The 22,207-nt window shown below is 40.6% G+C and overlaps 1 protein-coding gene across 13 annotated transcripts in view; it reads right to left on the bottom strand.

Moving 5' to 3' along the window:
* MAPKAP1 (MAPK associated protein 1) overlaps positions 1 to 22,207 on the bottom strand; it is a 231,373-nt gene that overhangs the window by 89,906 nt on the left and 119,260 nt on the right. For all 13 annotated transcript variants that reach the window (XR_011506228.1, XR_011506229.1, XM_014840673.3 and 10 more), the window contains one exon: positions 11,718 to 11,894. Coding sequence is in view for 11 of the 13 variants with exons in the window: in XM_014840673.3 (XP_014696159.1) it covers positions 11,718 to 11,894 (177 nt within the window). In the remaining 2 variants the exon portion in view is untranslated. The remainder of the gene's footprint in view (positions 1 to 11,717; positions 11,895 to 22,207) is intronic.

The raw sequence follows: 22,207 nt of genomic DNA, 5'->3' as shown, positions 1-22,207 counted from the left end.
ACACAGGAGTACAGAATATAAGTGGTTCTCAGAATCTATCTAGGTGCAACTGTTAATAAATGGATATGGAGACTTGCTGCCACAATTTTCAGCTTGACTTCCAAACATTCTTGGTTTTATGCCTCATTTCTTCATGTCCGGGATTTTTTATGGGCTTTCTAAAAAGTCTATTGAAATACATCTTTTAAAGCCGCTTTTATTTAATGTTGGCATTGGGTCTGAGACTGAGAAGACAAAGATCTTGGGGGAAATGCTGGTGGCATCTAGGTAGGGTGCCAGTCCTGCCTCCCTTCCTTGTGGCACTGCATTCTAGTATCTGCATTGTGACCTGTGCTTGGGTGACTGGCCCTCAGATGGACAGACAGATGGATGGATAGACAGATGGGCTACAAACCCAGAGTGTCGGCTCAGAAATGGCTCCTCCTCCTGCTCCCCTCGCGGAGAGACAGCTTCTTTTCCGCTAGTGCAGGGCACTCTAGGGGCACTGAGCAGAAGCAGCTGCCCTTCCACAGCTCCTTGGGCTGCCTGTGCTGGGTCTAGGATGAAGCGCCACTTCAGGGAGCTGACTAAATGCTGTCAGGAGTGCTTCAGTCAATTCAAAGTTAGGTCCTGTCAAGTCTTGTAACCACTGAAAAACGTACAGGCATTTTAAAAAGAGATTACTCACTTGAGGAATTCAGCTCTCTCCCATTTCAAAGCCACTCAGTTACCACTGGGAAGTTTTTATACCAGCATTAACCTAACACAATGAGCCTTTCTTTACTAAGTATTAAACTAAAGGTGACAGAGGACAGGGAGGAAGTAGGGGCACAGGTCTTCATCTGAAAAGCTTAGATTTTATTTATAGCGACAGAGCCGGAACCAGAACCCAAGTTGGAAGGCAACATATTGGAGAGAAAAACTCATGGGCTGGGAGTTAAATACCCTTTGGTTCAAATCCTGGTTCGACTGCTAACCAAAATATTGCCATAATACGTGGGACCCTCAGCTGCATCCATGAAATGAGCGGGCCACTTTGCTACAGAATTGTCAGCAGGATAAAACAGACAATGAGTGCCAAGCACCTGGCACTAAGGCTGGCAAACAGTAAAAGCAGTTTACAAATCTTGGTTCTCTCGTGTTCCCCTTGTCCCAAGTCACTGCCCCAAGAGAAAAGCCCCACGCATCCTCTCTCCTCTTAGCCCACCCCAGCTGAGACTGCTTTTTTGGGGGAAGGGAACTCAACCCTGATTGCTTATAATTGGTAACTCAGGGCCATTAAAATGTGCAATTTGCTGGGCATGGTGGCAATATTCAGGGGCACTGTTGGCAATAGCCTCTGGCCCAGTCATCAAAGCCCCCTAGGCTCAAAGGAGAGCACCCTGGGCTCAGTTTTAAAGGCCTTCTGTTTTGAGAGAGTAAACCAGGGAAGTAGGTATGTTCCCCCTCAGCTTAACTCATTGGCTTTCAATGGGGATGTTGGAAGTCAAAAACCATAGTGGTGTTGCAGAGAAATTCCATGAGACTTATCAAGAGTTTTTTGATCTACACAGTACAAGATGTTATTATTATTCAATAATTACAACAATAATAACAGCAACTACTACCTACTGAATACTTCTTATGTGCCAGGTGCTGTGTTAAGCTTTTAAAATTTGTATTAACGCATTCGATCCTAAAATAGGTACTATTATTATACCCATTTTACAGACACTGAGGCTGGAGGCATGGGGAATTTACCTGAGGTCACTCATCTATTAAGAGCCTATTTTGGATCCTATTAAGAAATCAACAATATGGTCCCTAACCCAAGTAGCACAGTCCAGCAGAAGAGAAAGACAAAGCAAACAAAGAATTCTAGTTCTGTGCTGAGCACGAGGATGGAGGCAAGCTCAGAGTGCTGCCAACACAGGGGCACTTCACCCAGCCAGGTAGGGCTGAGGGGCCAGAGAGGCTTGTTAGTGGAGATGTCTCAAAACACAGTTGTCTTTTAGCTCTATACTATGTTAGAAAGATGGTGACACCAGAAGGTAGCAGAGCACAGCAAGCTCTAGAGCAGAGCCTTCCTTGGGTAAATGAGATAATCTAACTTCCATCTACATCTACATCCATTTTCGTCTACACAATGGGGATAATTCTTAGATCGTAAAACTGTCGTGACTGTGTTAACTATTTTAAAATAGTAAACATAATACTTGTCATATAATACTTAATAAGCAATAGTTAATATATTACAATAATTATGGGCTTTGCTTTATATGTACAAAGAAGTGATATATAATGATGAGACAGTGACATAACCAACATTGATTGAGCACTTGTTTTGTTCATTTAACTCCCCCAGAAAAGGCAGGTGCTTTAATCAGTCTCATTTCATACTGGAGGAAATTGAGGTTTGGCAGGGTTAAGACACTTGCCTGGAGTTACTCAGCTAACAAGTGGGGGAGCCAGGACTTGAACCCAGGCTTGAACCTCCAAGCCGGAGTTTTAAATCTCTCTATAGCCCAGAAGGAAGTCTTGGGCACTCAAGGGAAGAAGAGATTTCCAGAGAGTCATCCTCCAGATTGGAACCACTGACCAATGTGTGGAGAAGGTTCTACTTCCACTGTAACAAATTCAGTTTGATTATAAATGTCCCAACTCTTGGACTAACCATACGACCTCCAAGATTGCTTTTTCAAGGCCATTGGAGAATGCCATGGTTTCACAAGCCACAGTCTCAGTTTGTGGAATTGGGAAAGGCTGCCAAGAGTAGCACTCGATTCTCCAGTCCTGACCAGTCCCATAATAGTGATGAAGACACACTCCTCTAGTTCCCAACCTGCTCTGGTCCCAATTCCATGCATGTTCATTCTCTAGCACTTCAAGGTAGAAAATGAAAATATATGAGCAAGAGAAAGCCTTGTAATAACTGTAGCATGCCTGCTTTAAAGCAGGTCCTTCGGGTATTACTTTATCCATAAAGGGAGTTTACACTAGTGTGAATGCCACATTTTGTTTCCCCTTGCACCGAGAACATTTTTTTTTAAAGGATCAAAGCGTATTGTGTGAGTATGCGATACCTGACATTGGACAAAGTACTCTTTTTCAAAACAGACATTTTCCAAAAACATAACTCGCTAGACTAATGGGCAGTGAGAAGCCAAAATGACTGCCCTCCGCCTTCTCCTTGTGTATCTTTGCCAGAGTCCTTGGGACTTGCCAAATCCGGTCATGCCTGCTTAGCTTGCTCGACTGATTGTGCCAGAAAAGAAAATAAGACACAGATGTATTTGAGCTCTTTGAGATGCCAGTAAGAGAGACAGCTAATGGCTTCATTTCGACCCTCCCCTTCCAGCTGGGCACAGGTGGGGGATAATGAGGTCCCTCTCCCTAATCAAACTCAATTATTTACTACTCTCTATAACCGCAAAGACATTCACATTCAGTTCAGAATATAAAACACACCGTGGGCTACTTCCAACCACTGCCACTGGGTATTTATAACAAACTCAAGTGGCTAACAGTTTGCCTTGGCAGGAGTTTAAGTGTGTAAAGTTTTGCAAACTGTTTCTGTTCAAATATGTCCTGCTGAAATGGGGTCCCAGGCGGGGTTCCATAACTGTCAGGTCAGTGAACTGCATAACATCTGAGAATGTATTCACCATGCAGTGCAGACAGGATCTGGAAATCAACCGCTTCGTTCTATAGCAACCTTCTGAGAAGCATCACAGTTTTTTCACCAGCAAGACTGACATTGTATTAATAAACATTACAAGTCACTAGCCTGACATGTACATAGCAGCAGCTGACAGACTCCAACACAAGCTGAGGGAAGAACAGAGGAAATCAAAATGAGACATAGTAACCAAACATGGCCAAAGGGGGTGGATCATGAAACAAATCACACTAACGTCAGAAATGTTAGTCCTAAACTTTAAGATATATAGCAACTAAAGCAACAATCTGGTATAGCTTTTGGATACTAAAGTAGTAGATGGCTATCTAAAATGTGTGCTTTTATTGTAAGAACAAAGCGTATCCTGGCGCGATTTCAACAGACAGACATTCCAGTGAGGAAAACATACATATTTAGCTTGTCTGACCTTTAAATTCTTAGAAGTATATAATTAATGCTTTCCATCTTTATTACTTGCTCCAATATTTCTGTCACTTTAAAGAGACAAAGAAAAATCTTTTCATTTCTCTAGACAGTAGCTGTTGCCAAAAAGGAAATCAAGTCAGATTCACAAATACAAAATTAAACAGGCTGCATATGTTACATTTACATGCACGAGGACAATCTGCACAATGAAAATGTTTGCTAATACAACAGAATGAAAAGAAACAACACACAGTTGGTCCTCTAAGACTCAAACAAACAATAAATAACTAGGATAATTTAAACTCATATTGTCAGGCCTGGTTACAAAGAACAGAGGCATCTTTTTTTATTCCTTATCCTATTTCAGCTCTGCCCCTTACCAAACTGTATGACCTCGGGTAAGTAACTACCTGTCTGATCCTCAGCTTACATATTAAAAAAGTGAGTTGCTTTTAAGGAATAAATGAGATAATGGCTACCAGAGGCACCAAACTGAGTGACTGTACAAAAATGCTCACTTCCCTTTTTTTTTTTTCTTCCCTCTCCAGACCACAAGGCAATATCACATAACAGTAGGAGAGGCTTCAAACTAATGACATCCTTTCATAAAGGTCCGGTCACTTGGGGTGTACTGCAGAGATCTCATCAAGAAAGTATACTAAAACTACTGACCCTTTTGAAAAGCCCTCATACAGGAAAGAACAATGAATCTAGAGCATACCTCTTAAAAAAGCAGCTAATTTTTCCCTTTATGCAGAGCCAAGAGAAGCCCAGCAGCCTCTGGGAGTCACCATGCCCAAGGCAGCCCAGCTTCCGGTGCAAGACCATCCACTGTCTTTCCAGTGGTCTCCTTCCCAAATAGCAAAATCCTAACTGGACTCTATTTGCTCTGCAGCCCTTGGTTAGAAGGGTTCCTTTCCCATGTTCACCTGATATATTAGACATTTTAAGTAGAATACACATATAGGAGGGCAGTTTAATTGTTCTTACTGACTTATGATCTAGGGTGATTTGGTCCATTTTATTGGTTTTTGACTTTTCTGCCCTTAAAACCCCTTTTCCCCACTCCAGAGTAAGATCCTGGTATGAAACTCTTAATGTCAACACATGTAATGAATCACGTCATCACAGTTGCTTCTGTCACTGTCATTTTTTAACTCAAATCTGTTTCACAAATTCTGACTGAATCAGTTCAAGGTGGAGGATGGGAGGAGATGGACAAAGCAGGTTCCTCCCTGGTCCACCACAAGATCTGGTTCTCCTTTGTCCTGCTATGTCTAAAGGCCCAGAGGCCTTGGTTTGGTCACTGCTGGCAGGCAGCACTTCTCCAGATGCTGGGAACCAGCTGAGATCCATCTCTTTACCTAGTTTTGAGGGCCAACCAAATCCCTCGCCCATAACTCTGCCACTACTTCTCCCCTTTGACACTCCTGATATCCTACACTCCTTCCAACGTCAACGCCGAGGCTCAGAGTAGCTAACAGTCAGCAAATTAGGGACTCCTGTTCATATACACATTTGCTGTGTCCGAAATCAATGAACAAAGGATATCTTAGAAATCCACTTGCTGATCTGGTAAAGGAGGCAATTTCCATTAGCAGGCTCCTAATTTGCAAGTTGTTAGAGTAATCCATTCTCTTTCCCCAAACAACAACTCTATTTCCAGGGGTTTCCTGGGGCCCAAAGGCCTGGGAGGGGAAGGCAGATCTAGATCTTACTCAGTAAGAACATCAAAAGGTATCCAGATCCACATTCTTTTCCACAGAACACTTCCAATTAGGGATTCGTTTAAGTTAACTAGCTCCTCTTTTTAAATGTAAATAATTACATAATAAGTCATTATCTTTGCATGAGCAAACAAAGGGAAATTTTAAATTTTCTTTTGTATGAAGAAACACAGCTCTGTTTTCTAATTTTTCTATAATAGACATATTGATGTGTAATAAAAACCCAAAGAAAGGTTAAACACCATACACACTTAGTGTGAATTATTCAGACTGATAAACCTCTGACAGAAATAAAACAGCAACGATGTAATATTTCCTACATACCAGGGTCTAAGCTAATCTCCTCATAGCAGCATTTCCTACCTGAGGTTCAAGGGCCCCTAGGGTCAACAGATGAATTCACAGGCTCTCTAAGTTTCAGAATTTAAAAATTTTGCTGTTAGTTCAATGAAAATCATATATATATACATACATATATGGACACACATATACATATACATGATATATATTTAGCTCAAAAGCAAAACTGTATATATATTGATTTATATATAGTGACTTATATAAGTGATAGACATAGATTTAGATGCAGGCCACTTCCAGTTTCCATGTTCCCCATTTTCCACCCAGCTGGGGAAGCCCTGAGTCAGTGCTTAGAGGGGTAACATGAGGTATCCAGGGGAGCAACCTGACCCTCATTAGACAGATATGAACAAGAAATAAACTTACTAGGATAAGCCACAGTTGACAAATCAGCCCATGCCCATTTGTTTATGTTCTGTCTATAGCTATTTTCATGCTACCGTGGGCAGAGTTGAGTTACAGAGATTGTATGGCACAAGCCTAAAATATTTATTATCTGGCCCTTTAGAGAAAAAGTCCGTCATTAAACTGGTGAGATTTGGGGAGTTGTGTGTTCCAGCAGCTAGAGTTATTTAATATCACTTAAATAACTCTACTATTAAATTATTAATCTATTAACTATTAATCTATTAAATAATTCTTAAATAACACTTAATATGTGGCTTAGTAAAGGCCACATAGCATCACTGCAAGTTGCATGTGAAACAGTTTGCTGAATAAAGAAAAGTGATAGGAGAAGTGGGCACAAGGCTCTCTCTGGAAAAGGCTTGCCGATCTCTGAAGAATTCATGCTCTGCGGTGCCCACGTCACACCGCACAGGTATAAATTAGGCAGAGAGCCCGCCTATGTATAGGCCGATCGACAACAGTAGAAAAAGCAAGGTGACAAGTCCTCCTGGTTCATCCAGGACTGAGGGGGATGCTCTTGGACGCAGAACTTGCAATTCTCAAACAGGGAAAGTGCTGGGCGAACTGGCATAAACTGGTCATTCTAGCAGAAATGTTCTTTACTTTACTTTGCCAGTAAAGAACATTTAAAATTTGGGGTGGAATCAATTGGCCGATTAAAATAATGAACTAGTAATTAAAAATATATTCATTGTTTAAAGGACAAATAATAATATGGTAATCTGATATTTCATACGAAAATCAAGACTCAAATTGACAAGTAAAATATTTAACACCCGTTAAACCCAAAATGTGATTTAATTTCAGCCAAACATCATCTGCTGCATTAAAGTTGTTAATTTGTATTTTGTTAACGTTAGAGTTTTGTTTGCACTTAATTTGTAATTTTGTTTGGGTTGCATAAAGACATGGAATTTATAGCTAGAATTTTACATTTGTATGTGTTTAAGTAACATTATAATAAAACTAATTTGGGCAAACACTGAGGCTTCAGAACTAATTTTCCTTTGAAAGAGGTCTGGACATTACTTATGTCTAAGAAAATTCCTCACAACAATTCCATGAGGTAGTTACTATTATCCTCATTTCTTGATCCACAGATGAAGAAACTGAGACTACAGTCATGAAGCAAGTCACTAGTGAAGCTGCAACTTGAACCCAGGTTAGCCTAAGTTCAAGCCCGTGCTGCCTCGTTTAGAGCAGGGAAAGATGGTCTACTGGAGTCCCCTGGTTGGGTGGTGTGAGGGCGTGTGAAAGCCAGAAGGCAACCTGGGGCTTCACGGTATTCAAAAGGCAGGAACAGGGCTGCAGAAGAGGTTAAGTGGGCGCAGAAAGCAGAGTGGGACAGAAAGCTCAGCCACGGGCCCTCCTAGCAGCCCACAGACCTCATGGTTTATTCATTCCTTCTCTACGAAGTCCTGTGCTGGGTGCTAAGGATACAGAGATAAATGAGACTGTGCCTTCCCTATCTTCAAGGAGTTCACAGTCTTGCTGCTATCTTAAAGGATGTCTGCCCATAAGTGGACTAATTTGAAAGTCTGCAGATCTCCAACATCCCCTCCTGCCCATGTTTAGCAAAAGTTTCAGTCCAGCTGAGCAATGTCCATGCAAACTCTGGCCCTCTCCTGCTAGAAAACAGAAAGTAGGGGAAGAAGAAAAATGGAGAAGTAGCAAAGAGATCTATTCGGTTACCCATTCAAGAAATATTTGTGGCATACCTACTATAGTAATGGAGCTATGCTAGGCTTTGGGCACAAATGATCCAATTCTTGCCCTCAAAGGACTTTTACTAATAACAATTACTGCAGCAAACACTTAGACAATGCTTCTATCAGCCAAGCACCGTTCTAAGTGCTTTATATATATTAACTCATTCAATCCTCACACCGGCTCTATGAGGGGGGTATTATTATTACCCTCATTTAACTGAGCCATAGAAAAGTTAAGCAATTCATCCAAGACCACACACACTAGTAAGGCTAAGGTTAGGATGGGTACCCAAGCAGTATGGCTCTAGAAGCCACCATGCTTGTATCTATTACACTACAGAGATGGCTGAATGTCGGCCTTAAGACAGTGGGATTCACTTGAATGACTAGACCAACTCTAGATTCCCCTACCCCTATCCCAACCCTCAGCACGGTGTTGGAAAGAGCATGGAGTTTGAAGTTAGGCATGGAGTCAAATCCACGCCTAACAGCAATACTGCACAGCCTCAGTTTTCATGTCTCTAAATCGGTCATAATAAAAACTGGGCTATTTTTCACATTAAATGAAATAACATATACACAGTTGGCTCTTAGTAAATGCTAATTCACTTCCTATTGTCAAACCTAGCTCCCTCTTTCTGGTCCAGTTCAGTGTCTTTCCCGCCGCTTCCTGTCCATTCTCAACTGGGAGAGAGATGCAGGAGGAAATGGGGGAAAGGAAGAGAAGGAGTTATGGATTTACTTATTTTGCTGGGATTTCACTCTCTGAAACTTTGGACACATCCCCGGAGACTCCTAAAGTTCCACTCGGTCCTGCATTTGCAGGAGAGGCTTTCCTAACTTAGAATATAGACCAGAAAGGTGAACGGGAGGTTGCTCAACCAAGAAAATAGACACAGGGCAAATGGTCATTAATCCATACTATTTCATCAGACAATTGAGAAAAAGAAGAAACAGAAAACTTATTGACACTTTTGTTCTAAATGTTCACATATAAAGATTTTACTTTACCTTGTGTTTTCAGAAACACTCCAGACACGTCAAATAAACTCTCTTGAACTTTAAAACAGAAAAAGAATTGACTGAGGTATGTGTGTTTGGGAGTGGAAGTACAGGGATGGGAGTGATACAAGGAAAAAAAAAATAAGAGTACTAAGCTTAAAGCAGTTGTTGTTACTCTCTGCCTCTTCCCCTCTCCCCTCTCACATTCTCCAGAAGGTGCCGGTCACAGAGAGACACTGTTTAGTCTTAGATGCTTCTCCTGGGAAGGTATGTTCATCCCACCCACAACTCCACTATACTGCAAATCATTGATTTAAAAGCTCTTGTTTTAAAAAGGACTTTCAGTTCTAAAGACTGCCATGATCATAGGTTAATATTTATGCAGTAAAAATTTGTGCTAACGAGAACAATTCTTCTAGTCACGTATTAATAAACAATCAAAATGCAAGTGGAAACTATTGAAATACCACTGTATACATCTTTTAAAGTAAAAAGAAAAAACTTCTAATGCCACCTTGTAATGGTAAGACTGCAAAGATGGTTTTGTGAATTCTCTTGGTAGCTCTGTAAATTGGTACACCTTTCAGAAGGCTACAAGTCAAGACAGAGTGAGAGTCTGAAGATGTTTCTACTGACTAACAATCCTCCTAACAAGAAAATACCCTAAGGAAGTTATTCAACAGAAGGAAAAGGGACATAGACAAGGACTATCATTACAGAATCCCTTCTTAAAGCCACAACAAGGCAACAATCTCAACATCCTGTGAGAGGCATCCAATGTACCCCAAACCTTTTTCTGTGGTATTGCTCATCGTATTTTAATGATTCAGTTGACAACTGTCTCCCCACTAGACAGTACGCTCCATGAGCAGAGGAGTTGTCTGTGTCTAGAACCTTGGCACATAACAAATGTAGACTGTAGGAATTAAGGACAGATACTTGAAATATTTGTCATATAGTGTTAAGTAAAAATAACACAATATGTACGTCAGAACTGAAACTGTAATGTATACACACACAGGCAAATGACTATACAAAAATGAAAAGTTATATTAGGATGGAGAAATCATTGGATAACTTTTAAATTACTTTAAATATTCTTTAAAGTGGTTGTTTTAGTGCCCTGAAATGTAAAAAAAGGGAAAACATTTGCTGTTATACACCCCAAACACACCATATAGGGATGAAACAGCAATTACAAAAGCTTGAGGAGCCACCCCAGCACTCACCTACAGGCACTCAGGTATTCTTTCTTTGCTTAAGAGTAGAAAAACCCATAACACTTATAGATCATAGGTAGCATAATCCTATTTTTAGTAAAAATCTGAACCAAAGGCAACATGTTTCAAAGAGACGGGGGAGAAGTCCTCTAAAGCAATCCCTCTTTGGACGGTGAATTTGCTGGTTACTAACAGCAGGGGGTGCCAGAGGGATCGCTATTGTTCCCAGGAGATGGCCAGGACTGTCACGGCCTTGTTAGAAAAGCTCAAGCCGTGCTTAGAAAGCGCAGCTGGTTTTCCTGGAATGACCGGGACCTGTGGTTAAAACTCTGGTGCTCTGTAGACCTGAAAGGACAAAAATTACATTTTTATTTTCACTAATTTCTAACTGATATTTAGCACTTCCTTGAATTTAAGTGTAGTCAACAAAATCAAGTCTTAGCAGTCCTGGGGACTCTGTCATGAAGGGAACTCGCAGCTATTGTCCCAGCACATTACAGTTGCTGCAGACTCCTCAAATATCATTTATACTCATCACTACTTTGAAATGAGAGACCAGGAGTTCCTGTTGGACCTGCTGCTGGATCCTGTTATTTAATCTATCAATAAAGCCATACATATTACTATATCACTGATTTGTAGAATAACTTGATAACTATTTAAATAGAACGGAATTCTTTTGTACTCCTGTGAATTTTATTTTCTGCGTTTACAAACACTTTTCTGAAAAGGGCTTTTACAGGCTTTACTAGACTGCCAAAGGCATAGGAACACTGCTCAATCTAAAGAAGGCAACAGAGAGGAAAAGTCAATTTGATCTGAACAAAGTTGGAGAGCAAAAGAAGCATTTTAAGTCACAAGAGAAGTGGCTGCGACACATATTTTCGTGCAGTTTGGACTCCTCGAAGAGAAAGCGGGAAACCCAGAATTTTTGCTTCACAGGCTCCAAACTGTCCCAGTATTTTCAGAGGCCTGGTTCACAGAAATGACATCCAAGGTACACCTAATACAGCTTGCTACTTCAAAGCAATCTGCATTTGGTTTAGGTGCAGAGGCATGAAATACAATGCAAATGTTGTCCCCAACATCTCTCTGGAAGTAACCATTACATGTGGACTCCTCACATACCAAATACCATCCCCTTGGTGAACAAAACCAAAATTAAATCCAAAATACAAGAAGGTAGAGATGAGACACTAAGATAAGTAACAGATACTAAGATACTCACATTCGAACAAAGAGCGACTCTTTGGATGTCAGACCTGGAGATGAATATTTTTCAACCAGGGCCAAAGTGCTGAAGCCGAACTTATGAATGGGCTCGTTGGAATCCAGCGGGGGGAAATCTGTGTCAACCTCCCCGTCATCCTCAGCGATATGCAGGCAGTAGGCACTAACATTGTCACTGAAAGAAAAACCAAGAAGGTGAGTGAATGCCAAGGTGAGGCAGGGACGAGACCAGAGGCCACAGCGTACAGCAGGCAAACTGGACACTGCCATTCTTTACCTCATAGCCTGTGGGACAGTTAGATTCCCCAAAACCTACCGCATTTGATAGAGAGAAAAAACACGGCAGTGCAAAGGGACAGAAAAACAGTGCAGAAGGAGAGCCTCTACACCACTCCAGCCTTCCCACAAATATCACTGAGCACCTACTGTAGGTGGAACACAGAGCCCCCCCTTAGATCAAAGATGAGATTTAGTATCAGCCCTTGAGGAAGCTTATAGTACAGCAGGGAAAAAGGAAGCATGACGTTAGCTATAACAGCAATGTAAATAAAATACATATCACAAAAGGATACAAACAAACCATAAAATAGGAGCAAAAATTATTTGGGGGGAATCAGAGGCCTCTGATTTATGGCCAGGATTAAGAAAATATCTGTGCCCTAGCTTGGGAGAAGTACTCAAAGTAACTAAGACAATCTATACAGTTCTCCTTTCTCTGCGGTAAAGCAGACTCACTTGGCCGGATCTGATTCCAAACACCAAGCATACTTCACAGAGTCAAAGCACATGCCCCGATTTACCCTGACGCAGATATCTGGCCCTCTCGCTGCCTCCTGGACTTCTCTCATTTCCCTAGAATGTCAGTCAGTAATCCCTGGCTCCCGCCTTGCCCACTTTAAAATCAACATGCACCTCCTTCTCTTTCTTTGGGGGAAGTAAAAAGTCAATTTGTTGGAAAGATTGGGAAACCATACCAACATAAAGACAATTTGAAACTGAAGTCAACTTAAATACTTTAAGGTACCTTGCTCCAAAGCTGAATTGGGAAACTGCAAATCTGCCAGCACTCAGAAGCATGAACCTAATAGTTCAGAAAGCGGTAGGATTCTAAATTCTGCAGCTTAAATTTGGAATTTTAATTATATGATTGATGCTTAAATTAATTAATTGCAAGTGTATGCTAATTGTTTAATTGGTTGCTTGATCTATATAGATCATTTTTTGAATTAAATGAGTTGATTTACAAAGTTTATTGATTGGATGTGACAATGAATTATTTCACCGACTACCTGATTTGCAATTTTCCCAATTAATTCACAAATCTTTAGCTGCAACTCAGCTTATTGAGAGAGAGCCTACTTCAGGTGATCTATACTCAGTCTGTCATGACTAAGAGATATTTATTATATACAACAGGTAATAAGGACAGATTAAAATTAATGGGAACTGTAAATTTGTTAAATGGATGGATAACAAGAAAGTAATCTGGCTACGTTTGTCACTATAAATTTCATGTATTTGCAATGCTGATAAGAAATTTAAAATTCATCTCTGAATGGTATGGGAAACTTACAGATCTTTGCCAAAGGTTACTAACCTAACTTAAACACAAAACACTTGCAGAAGGAAGCCGTTCAGATGAGAAAACCATCATGGAGTAGTAGCCAAGAGCTTTGTGTCCAGAAAGACTTGAGTTGAAACCTAAGGTGCGGGGCCAGCCCGGTGGCGCAGTGGTTAAGTTCGCATGTTCTGCTTCTCACCGGCCCAGGGTTCGCCGGTTCAGATCCCGGGTGCGGACATGGCACCACTTGGCAAAAGCCCTGCTGTGGTAGGCGGCCCACATATAAAGCAGAGGAAGATGAGCATGGATGTTAGCTCAGGGCCAGTCTTCCTCAGCAAAAAAAAAGAAAAAAAAAGGAGGAGGATTGGCAGTAGTTAGCTCAGGGCTAATCTTCCTCAAAAAACAAACAGAAACTTAAGCTCCACTGCACATGGGCTATGCAATTTCAGAGAGTAAGTTTCACCTCCCTGAGTTTCAGTTTCCACTTCTATAAAAAAGGTATAATCACCTAACTCAGAGGTGGCTGTGAAGATTAGACAGTATATGTAGCATCTAGCACAGAACAGAGGCAACAAATAAATGGTATGGTAATTATAATAAAGTCAGATGGAAAACAACTCCTACAGTTATGTCAATCCTTAAAGAGAAATTGTGGGTACATATCAGAGCAATAAAGCAACAGTGAAACTTAGTGACATGTTCCATGTACACACATCTGTTACTGGAGTTAACATGTCCACTGTGCTCCAGCCTTGGGGCCACAGAACCTCTAGGGTTTTATGAACAGGGCAGACACTGAGGAAGCAAGCAATGGACAGCACACATTATTTATTGCCGTGTAAATCATCCTGAGGAACGCCTGTGATTCCCCAGCACCACAGAGGTTTCAAGGGCAAATAATAAGCCTATTGATTGAGGCAGAAAGCCAAACATTGGTATCAGAAGAATTCTGCTTTGATTATCATGGGGCACTTCCAAAACCCCTCAAAACAAACGCAACAAATGTCACAGGCTAAGATTCGAGAGCCAAAAGACTCACTGTCAAGTGCTATTATTCTCCCCAGTTCTTAAATATGAAGTGTAAAATCCTTTATTCATTCCAAAAACATTTGCAAAGTGCCTATCCTGTGCCATAACCTGTCCTAAGCACTGGGAACACAGCAAGGAAAAAAATGAATGAGTCCCCCTATATTATATAGGACTAACGGAAGTCTTTTCTGGGTCATAGTAAGTTTAACAGCAAACTGTGCTCCGCCCCCTACAACTCACAAATTGAACATCTGAGGGGAAAATGCCTACAATTCCATACTCTATGCATGGACATGTTGGTTCCTTTGTGCCTTTATAAAAGAATCGCTAACATGAGAAGTTACTGTGGTATTCTGACTTCTAAAACCGTGTCAGGACTCCCAATTCGGACAAGTACAATACCCATCAGCATCATTAGCTACATTTACAGAGTGCTGCGTGCTGGACACAAGCTCAGTGAATCTTCACACCAACTCTGTGAGTCATTCATTATTATTTGTATTTTACAAATTAGAATACTGAGGCTCAATGAGGTTAAGCGGTTTGCTCAAGATTAAAGAGCATGTAAGTGACAGAGCTGAGAGCCAAACCCAGGCCGTCATGAGCCCTCACTCTTGACCCTCACCTGTCCCTCTGCCAAAGCCATGGTGTGTCAAGACTTCCCAAGGCCCTTGGGAACCCATGCCCCTATGGAAATGCTACATACTTCGAAAAGGAGGAAACCACAACACATTACTTATAAAAAATTAGAAGCTCAGAGATTTATTTCCACCTCCTCACTTTTACAGATGGGGAATAGATGCTGAGAAAAGAGGAATAACATGCCCACGATGACCGAGTTAGATTTTTGTGTGTGTGTGCGAGGAAGACTGGCCTTGAGCTCAAATCCATTACCAATCCTCCTCTTTTTGTTTGAGGAAGATTAACGCTGAGCTAACTATCTGTGCCAGTCTTCCTCTATTTTGTATGTGGGACACTGTCATAGCATGGCTTGATGAGCAGTATGCAGGTCCTTGCCCGGGATCCGAACTGGCGAACCCCAGGCCACTGAAGCGGAGCACATGAACTTAACCACTATTCCACCGGGCCAGCCCTGATCATCCAGGTAAACAGTGGTAAAGCTGGTCCTAGAGAACTCAGATCTCCTTACTTCTGTTCCATTACTCTCTGATCAAATCAGAAATTGGTAGCATTTTGAAATGGGGAGAGACAAAAGGGCAGCTGTGGTCCCTGACTCAGGAATCCCCCAAATATAGATATCTGGAGCTTACAAACAGTGAAAACAGGGGCGCCTCCTTATGACACAGTTTGGTGGAAGGAAGAGGGGGTTTGCAGTCAGATCTGGTTTTAATGCTACCTCAACCACTAACCAGCTCTGTGAGCATCTCCTACTGAGCTCCATTTTATTATCCATAAAAAGCTTTCCTTGATTTCTCTAGGAGAATCATTTGGATTTCTAGGAGAATCCAACTGATTCTCCACTGTGGTCTTACAGAACTTGGTTAATATTTCTGCGTGTAACTTATCACATTGTTCTTTTTCTATTTATGTATCCATGTTCTCTTAAAGAACAGATTCTTCTATTGTCTTTGTATCCTCAGTGAAGAGTAAAATGGCTGGCATTTAGAAAGTACTTAACAAATATTTGTTGAATGAATGAATATATGAATGTGTAGACGGAATCACTCTACCCATGAAAAAACATAAAGGGTATTATTAATGATGTGTGTGTTAACGAGAAGGGGAGAAGTAATAAGCTCTTCTTTTTCTTGCTTGTCACACTGATATCTGTTAACCAAATGGGGCTTTCTAGGCAATGCACATGTGTCAAAGATTGCAATTCAAGACAAGGGGAAAAGGCCACAGGCAGAGGTGAGGATGAAAGAGGCATTTTTACAGTTCATCAACATATGAGTACTGGCATCTCACTTTTTTACACTGAGAAATTATCACAACTATGTAAAAATGTTCAATTATATACATATAAAAAGACACGGAAAAGCACCAAAAAGTTTACAAAGGTTATGTTTACATTTAAGCAATGAGCACTTTTTTCTTTCTGAATTTCTATACTTTCCAGATGTCCCATAAGTATGTATAAATTTCATTCTCCTTTCTTCATAAAAGATTTATTTTTTGATAAGGGTAATACATGCTTATAGCAGACAATTTAGAAATAAGAAAGAAGAAAGAAGGGTGGGAAATTTCTCACCCTGAGACACAGAGAGAATCACATGTCCTAAGGACTCTGAGCATTGCCTGCCTCACTCACCTCCCCGACCCTAAGTGTGGTCATTTTCTCTACCAAGTTCTGGAATTACAGAAGAAATAACCATATCTACTGCATAAGGGTCTTACAAGGATTAAGTGACTTAATTCATTGCACTATGCCTGGCATGAAGAAGGATTCTCATTTTGCCAAGATCTCCTCCACCACTCTTAAGCTTCTGATTACACAGAAGCAGGATTAACTATCTAACAGAAGCACGGTGGGACAGCACGAGACAGAGAAATCCAAACGTCCTGCCTGTGAGTCACTATCAGAGAGGGAGGAACGACCAAAAGGCTAACAAACAAGTACAGGACAACTGGATCCACACCAAGAGGCTTAATTTTAGAGTTGGGCTGGCATGGAAGGAGCAGTCCCCTTAGTGACCATGAAGATTGTGAGAGGAGTGGAGTTTGAAGAACGAATGGAAGCAAAATGAAGCCTGTTGCCAAAAAGAGATCCTTTTGGGGGAGATATATATCTCCAAAGCTTTATTAAGGAGGAAAACTAACTGAATCTCACTTATTCATATTTCATCAAGTAAGGCTAACATTTTTCATTAGACAAATTTATTTCATTGAATTGTTGACCAATATTCATTTTATGTTCAAAGGCCAGTAAGGCTTTTATGAAGAGACAGAAGCTTAGCGCATATATAGATGGTATTTAATTCATACATGAAAATTCAGGAGATTCCAGGAAGCATTCCAGATGTCTACCAAATGTGATCTGACATGTTCAATTTGCATACTTATAAAAATTCACTCTTATCCTTGGAAAATGCGAAACACACAAGTATGATGATGGAACATATGCTTGCTTATTATTTTTTTTAATGAAAAATAAAAGAGCACATGATTCTGAAATGTCCAGAACTCTCATTACTTGGCCTTTGCTGTTTATTTTGATGACAGAATCAATATGAAGAGTGTGTCAGGCAGTGGCAGGAGAAAGAAAAGCCCTGACAGTTGCAGCTCAGAAGTTCATCTCTTTGAAGCCAGAGAAAAAAATTTTTAAGACTGTCAAGATTTCCTTTTCTCCAAAATAAAACCCCCGTAAGTGGAAAGTAAAAACTGATAAATAATATCATAAGGTTTGTCAAGCCATAGCAACCTCACACAAGAATAGTTAAGTTGAAATTTTCTGGTAAAGAAGCTCTAGGGAGAAAACGCACAGTGATTTCTAAACGGAAAAAACTTTCATATTGTTCTGTCTGAGCTCCTCTTTGGACAGTTTCTATTGCTGTCTTCAACTTCATTCTTTTTTTCTTTTGCAGTATCTAATCTGCTGGTAATCTCTTCTAATGTAGTTTTCACTTCAGACACTATAGTTTTCATCTCTAGAAGTCCCATTTGGGTGTTTTTTTTTGGGGGGGGGGGGTTGGTCAGGAAGATTGGCCCTGAGCTAACATCTGTTGCCAATCTTCCTCTTTTTGCTTGAGGAAGACTGTCACCGAGCTAACATCTGTGCCAGTCTTCCTCTCTCTTGTACGTGGGATGCCGCCACAGCATGGCTTGATGAGTGGTGTGTAGGTCTGTGCCCAGGATCTGAAACCATGAACCACGGGCCACAAAAGTGAAGCATGCAAACTTAACCACTATGCCACCCGGCCAGCCCTAAAAACTTCTTTTGTTTACAGGAAAGCTATCTCAAATTAGCAGATAGAAGATCAAACTCATGCTGCTTCTCCTACTCCCCTTCACACACCAAAAAACAAACAAAACCGTCTTCCACTGCTCCCTACCTCAGTGAAGGGCACAACAGAAAAATGTGCAAGTCAGAAGTCTTTGCTACCTTCCCTCTCCCACATTTCCCACACCTAACCCATCTCTAAGTCCTGAGAATATTACCTCTTAAATGTTTCCACAATCTGTCCACTTCTCTCAGTCTCTGAGGTGGCCCCTGCCCACCTCTCAGGTCTCAGTCTCCCTCTGCTCTATTTTCTGCTCCCTTCTTTGTGCTCCAGCCACACTGGCCTGCTTTAGTTTCCTGACCACAGATGCCTGCCACAGCGTGGCTGCCATGTGGTTCCCTCTGCTGGGAACCTCCTCCTGCCAAAGGCCTCTGGTATCGCTTTCTCAGGCAGTTTCTCCCTGACTCCCAGTCTAGGTTCTCATAAATGGCATTCCTTTCCTTCAGAGTACTTTACTCAGTTTTTAAGCAAATAGGATTTGGTTTAATTACTTGAATTATTTGTCCATTTCCCTCACCAGACTGTGGAATTCATGAAAGAGAGACCATGTCTGGTTCCACTCACTACCGTATACCCAACAAAATGCCTGGTATATAGCAAACACTCAATAAATATTTATTGAATGCATGAATGAATACAAATGATAAGGGAAATGAGCCAGTTACTAAGTGCTATTACACTTGATAATTTCTTCTTCCCCATCAAACTGTAAATTTTTTGAGTGCAGCAATCGCATTTCTCTTGGTTTCCATTTTATCCTCAATACTGAGGGCCTGACTCCATAAATATTGTCTGAATGAAGGAACGACAAAGGGCTTAAGCCTTTGAGGTTAAGCGGGATTTCCAGAGAAGAGGAGTGAGAAAGGCATTTCTGACTAAGGAAACAGCAAAAGCAGACATGGTATCAGTGCCAAGAAGCTGCCGGTTAAGGAACGTGATGCGTCAGGATGCACGGGAGCATGGCTGGGGGCAGAATGGGAAGGGCCTCCTAGGCTGTATTATTTTGGCAAGTCGTTCTCAACAGTGACTCTACAGAATACAAATTAGAAGCAGCAACCTAGAAATGGGAGAAGAAGAGAGAGGTGGGCATGTGGACAGCAAAAACGGGGACGTATAAAGAATTCAAATTGCAAAGTTGTCAGAAAACATATAACGTAAGGTCAAATTCATACATCCTTTCATAAGCCCACATCAGTGTATCTTCCCACAGCACAAGTGCTAGAGTCATTAAGAAAGGGTTAAACTATGCTACTCTTGCTGAACTACTGCTAGTATCAGTTGTCGTAGTAGCTGGCTGTAGTTACTCAGCAGCAACAGAAATGAACATTTACTGAGCACTTGCCACGTATTTTTTCATTTTACTTTCAAAACTAGCCTATTAGAAAGTTGATATCCTCATTTTACACGCGAGAAAACTGAAGTACATGCAGCTGAAGTAATTCATCCAAGATCACCCTGATGCGAAGTGTTAACACCAGAATTCAAACCCACACTTGGGCTTTGGTCCCATATGCTTAACCACTATGCTGTTACTCTGATTAAGAAGGCAGGGGAAAATGTTCACACATTTTAGAGAGTTTCTATGAAAAATTATTACCTTTTTTGAGGAAGATTTGCGCTGTGCTAACATCTGCCGCCAATCCTCCTCTTTTTGCTGAGTAAGACTGGCCCTGAGCTAACATCCATGCCCTACTTTATATGTGCCTAGCATGGCTTGACAAGTGGTGCCTAGGTCTGTACCCGGGATCTGAACCAGCAAACCCTGGGCCGCTGAAGTGGAACATGCCAACTTAACCGCTGTGCCACTGGGCCGGCCCCTCTATGAAAAATTATTAAAATAAAGTTCGGTACTGAATGAGATAAACCCTCAACTATCTATAAAACCTACCAAGTTTCCCAAGGGCTCTAGGTAGCTGAGGTTACATTAGAATGATGTGAATGGCAGTGAACTCCATAGCACGGCTACACCATGTCTTGGTATACTCTATAGATATACTTTCCAACGTGTGGCAACTGAGCACTTGAAATGTGGCTAGTCTGAATTGAGATGTGCTGTGAATAGCAAATAAATACCAGAAATTGAAAGCTTATGACAAAAAAAAGAACATTAAATATCTCATTAGTATTTTTATATCAATTACATGCTGAAATGATATTTTAGATACAATAGGTTAAATAAAATACACTATGAAAATTTCACTCATTTTGGGGAAACTAAAAAATGTGGTTACTAGAAAATTTAAAATTGCAAATGTGGCTCACATTTGCAGCTTGCATTATATATTTTTCCAGCTTTATTGAAATATAATTAACATACTGTCTAAGTTTAAGGTGTACCACATGTTAATTTGATACACTCATATATTACAAAATGTTTACCACCAAGTAGCATTAACTAACATCTCCATCATGTTACATAATTATTTTTTTTTTTGTGGTACGAACATTTAAGATCTATTCTCTCAGCAACTTTCAAGTATAATACAGTATTAACTATAACTGTTATGTTGTATATCAGATCCCCAGAAATTATCATCTTATAACTGGAAATTTGTACCCTTTGACCAACACCTCCCCATTTCCTCTATCCCCCAAGTCCCTGGCAACCACCATTCTAATCTCTATTTCTGAATTTGGCTTTTTCAGATTCCACACACAAGTGATATCATATAGTATTTGTCTTTCTCTGCCTGGGTTCTCTCTCTTAGGATCATGTCCTCAAGGTCCATCCATATCGTCACAAATGGCAGGATTTCCTTCTTCCTCATGGCTGAATAATATTCCATTGCATATGTGTATATATATATATATATTCATATATATGTGTGTGTATACACACACACACACCACGTCTTCTTTATCTGTTCATCCACAGACAGACACTCAGGTTGTTTCCCTATCTTGGCTACTGTGAATAATGCTGCAATGAAGATGGGAGTGCAATTATCTCTTCGAGATCCTGTTTTCATTTCCTTTGGATGCATACCCAGAAGAGGTATTGCTGGATCACAGAGTAGTTCGATTCTTAATTTTCCGAGGAATCTCCATACTGTTTTCCACAGTGCTTATACCAATTTACATCCTACCAACAGTGCACAAGGGTTCCCTTTTCTCCACATCTTCGCCAACACTTGTTATATCTTGTCTTTTTGATGATAGCCATTCTAACAGGTGTGAGGTGATTGTATTATATTTCTTTTGGACAGAAACTGCTCTAAAGCCAGAAATTTCCACTCACTGAGCATTGCAATAATCTCCAAAGTATACTACTCCAGTTTTCTAGACTACAGCAACATTCTTCAGGCTTTTAGTAGCTCACCTGTCAGTAGCCTGATAAAGAGCAATAGTAAATGAGAGACCAGTGAAATACGTTGAATGTCTAAGGAACAAGTGAAAAGAAGGAGGCAAGAAGGAATGGTCATTCTAATATACAATGGAGCCATAATATATGACTAAAGTCTCTGCACACAAATTGGGACTAGTCAAAATTACCCTTGAAAATCCCCTAAATTATCTATGAAGTAGAGTAAATGTGGTTTTGTGTAAAGAGCAGGTGCTTACCTCCCATCTCAAGTTCATGACAGGGTAAAACCTCACTGAATTTTATTTTTCTCTCTTTTACAAATGTGTGTTACTAAAAGATATTCACTCTTGAATCTGATGGAGAAATATAAATTAAGGAATGTTTTTAAAGATCTTACAGGTCAGAAATAGAACCACACAAATACAGTCAACTGATCTTTGACAAAGGAGCAAGGGTAATTCAATGGAGAAAGGATGGTCTTTTCAACTGGACATCCACATGCAAAAAAAAAAAAAAAAAAAATCTAGACACAGCCCTTACACCTTTCACAAAAATTAACTCTATGTGGATCATAGACCTAAATGTAAAGCACAAAACTATAAAGCTTCTAGAAGATAACACAGGAGAAAATC

This window comes from Equus asinus, chromosome 10 (assembly GCF_041296235.1).
Source record: "Equus asinus isolate D_3611 breed Donkey chromosome 10, EquAss-T2T_v2, whole genome shotgun sequence".
Classification (NCBI taxonomy): domain Eukaryota; kingdom Metazoa; phylum Chordata; class Mammalia; order Perissodactyla; family Equidae; genus Equus; species Equus asinus.
This window is presented reverse-complemented; position numbering and strand designations above follow the sequence as displayed.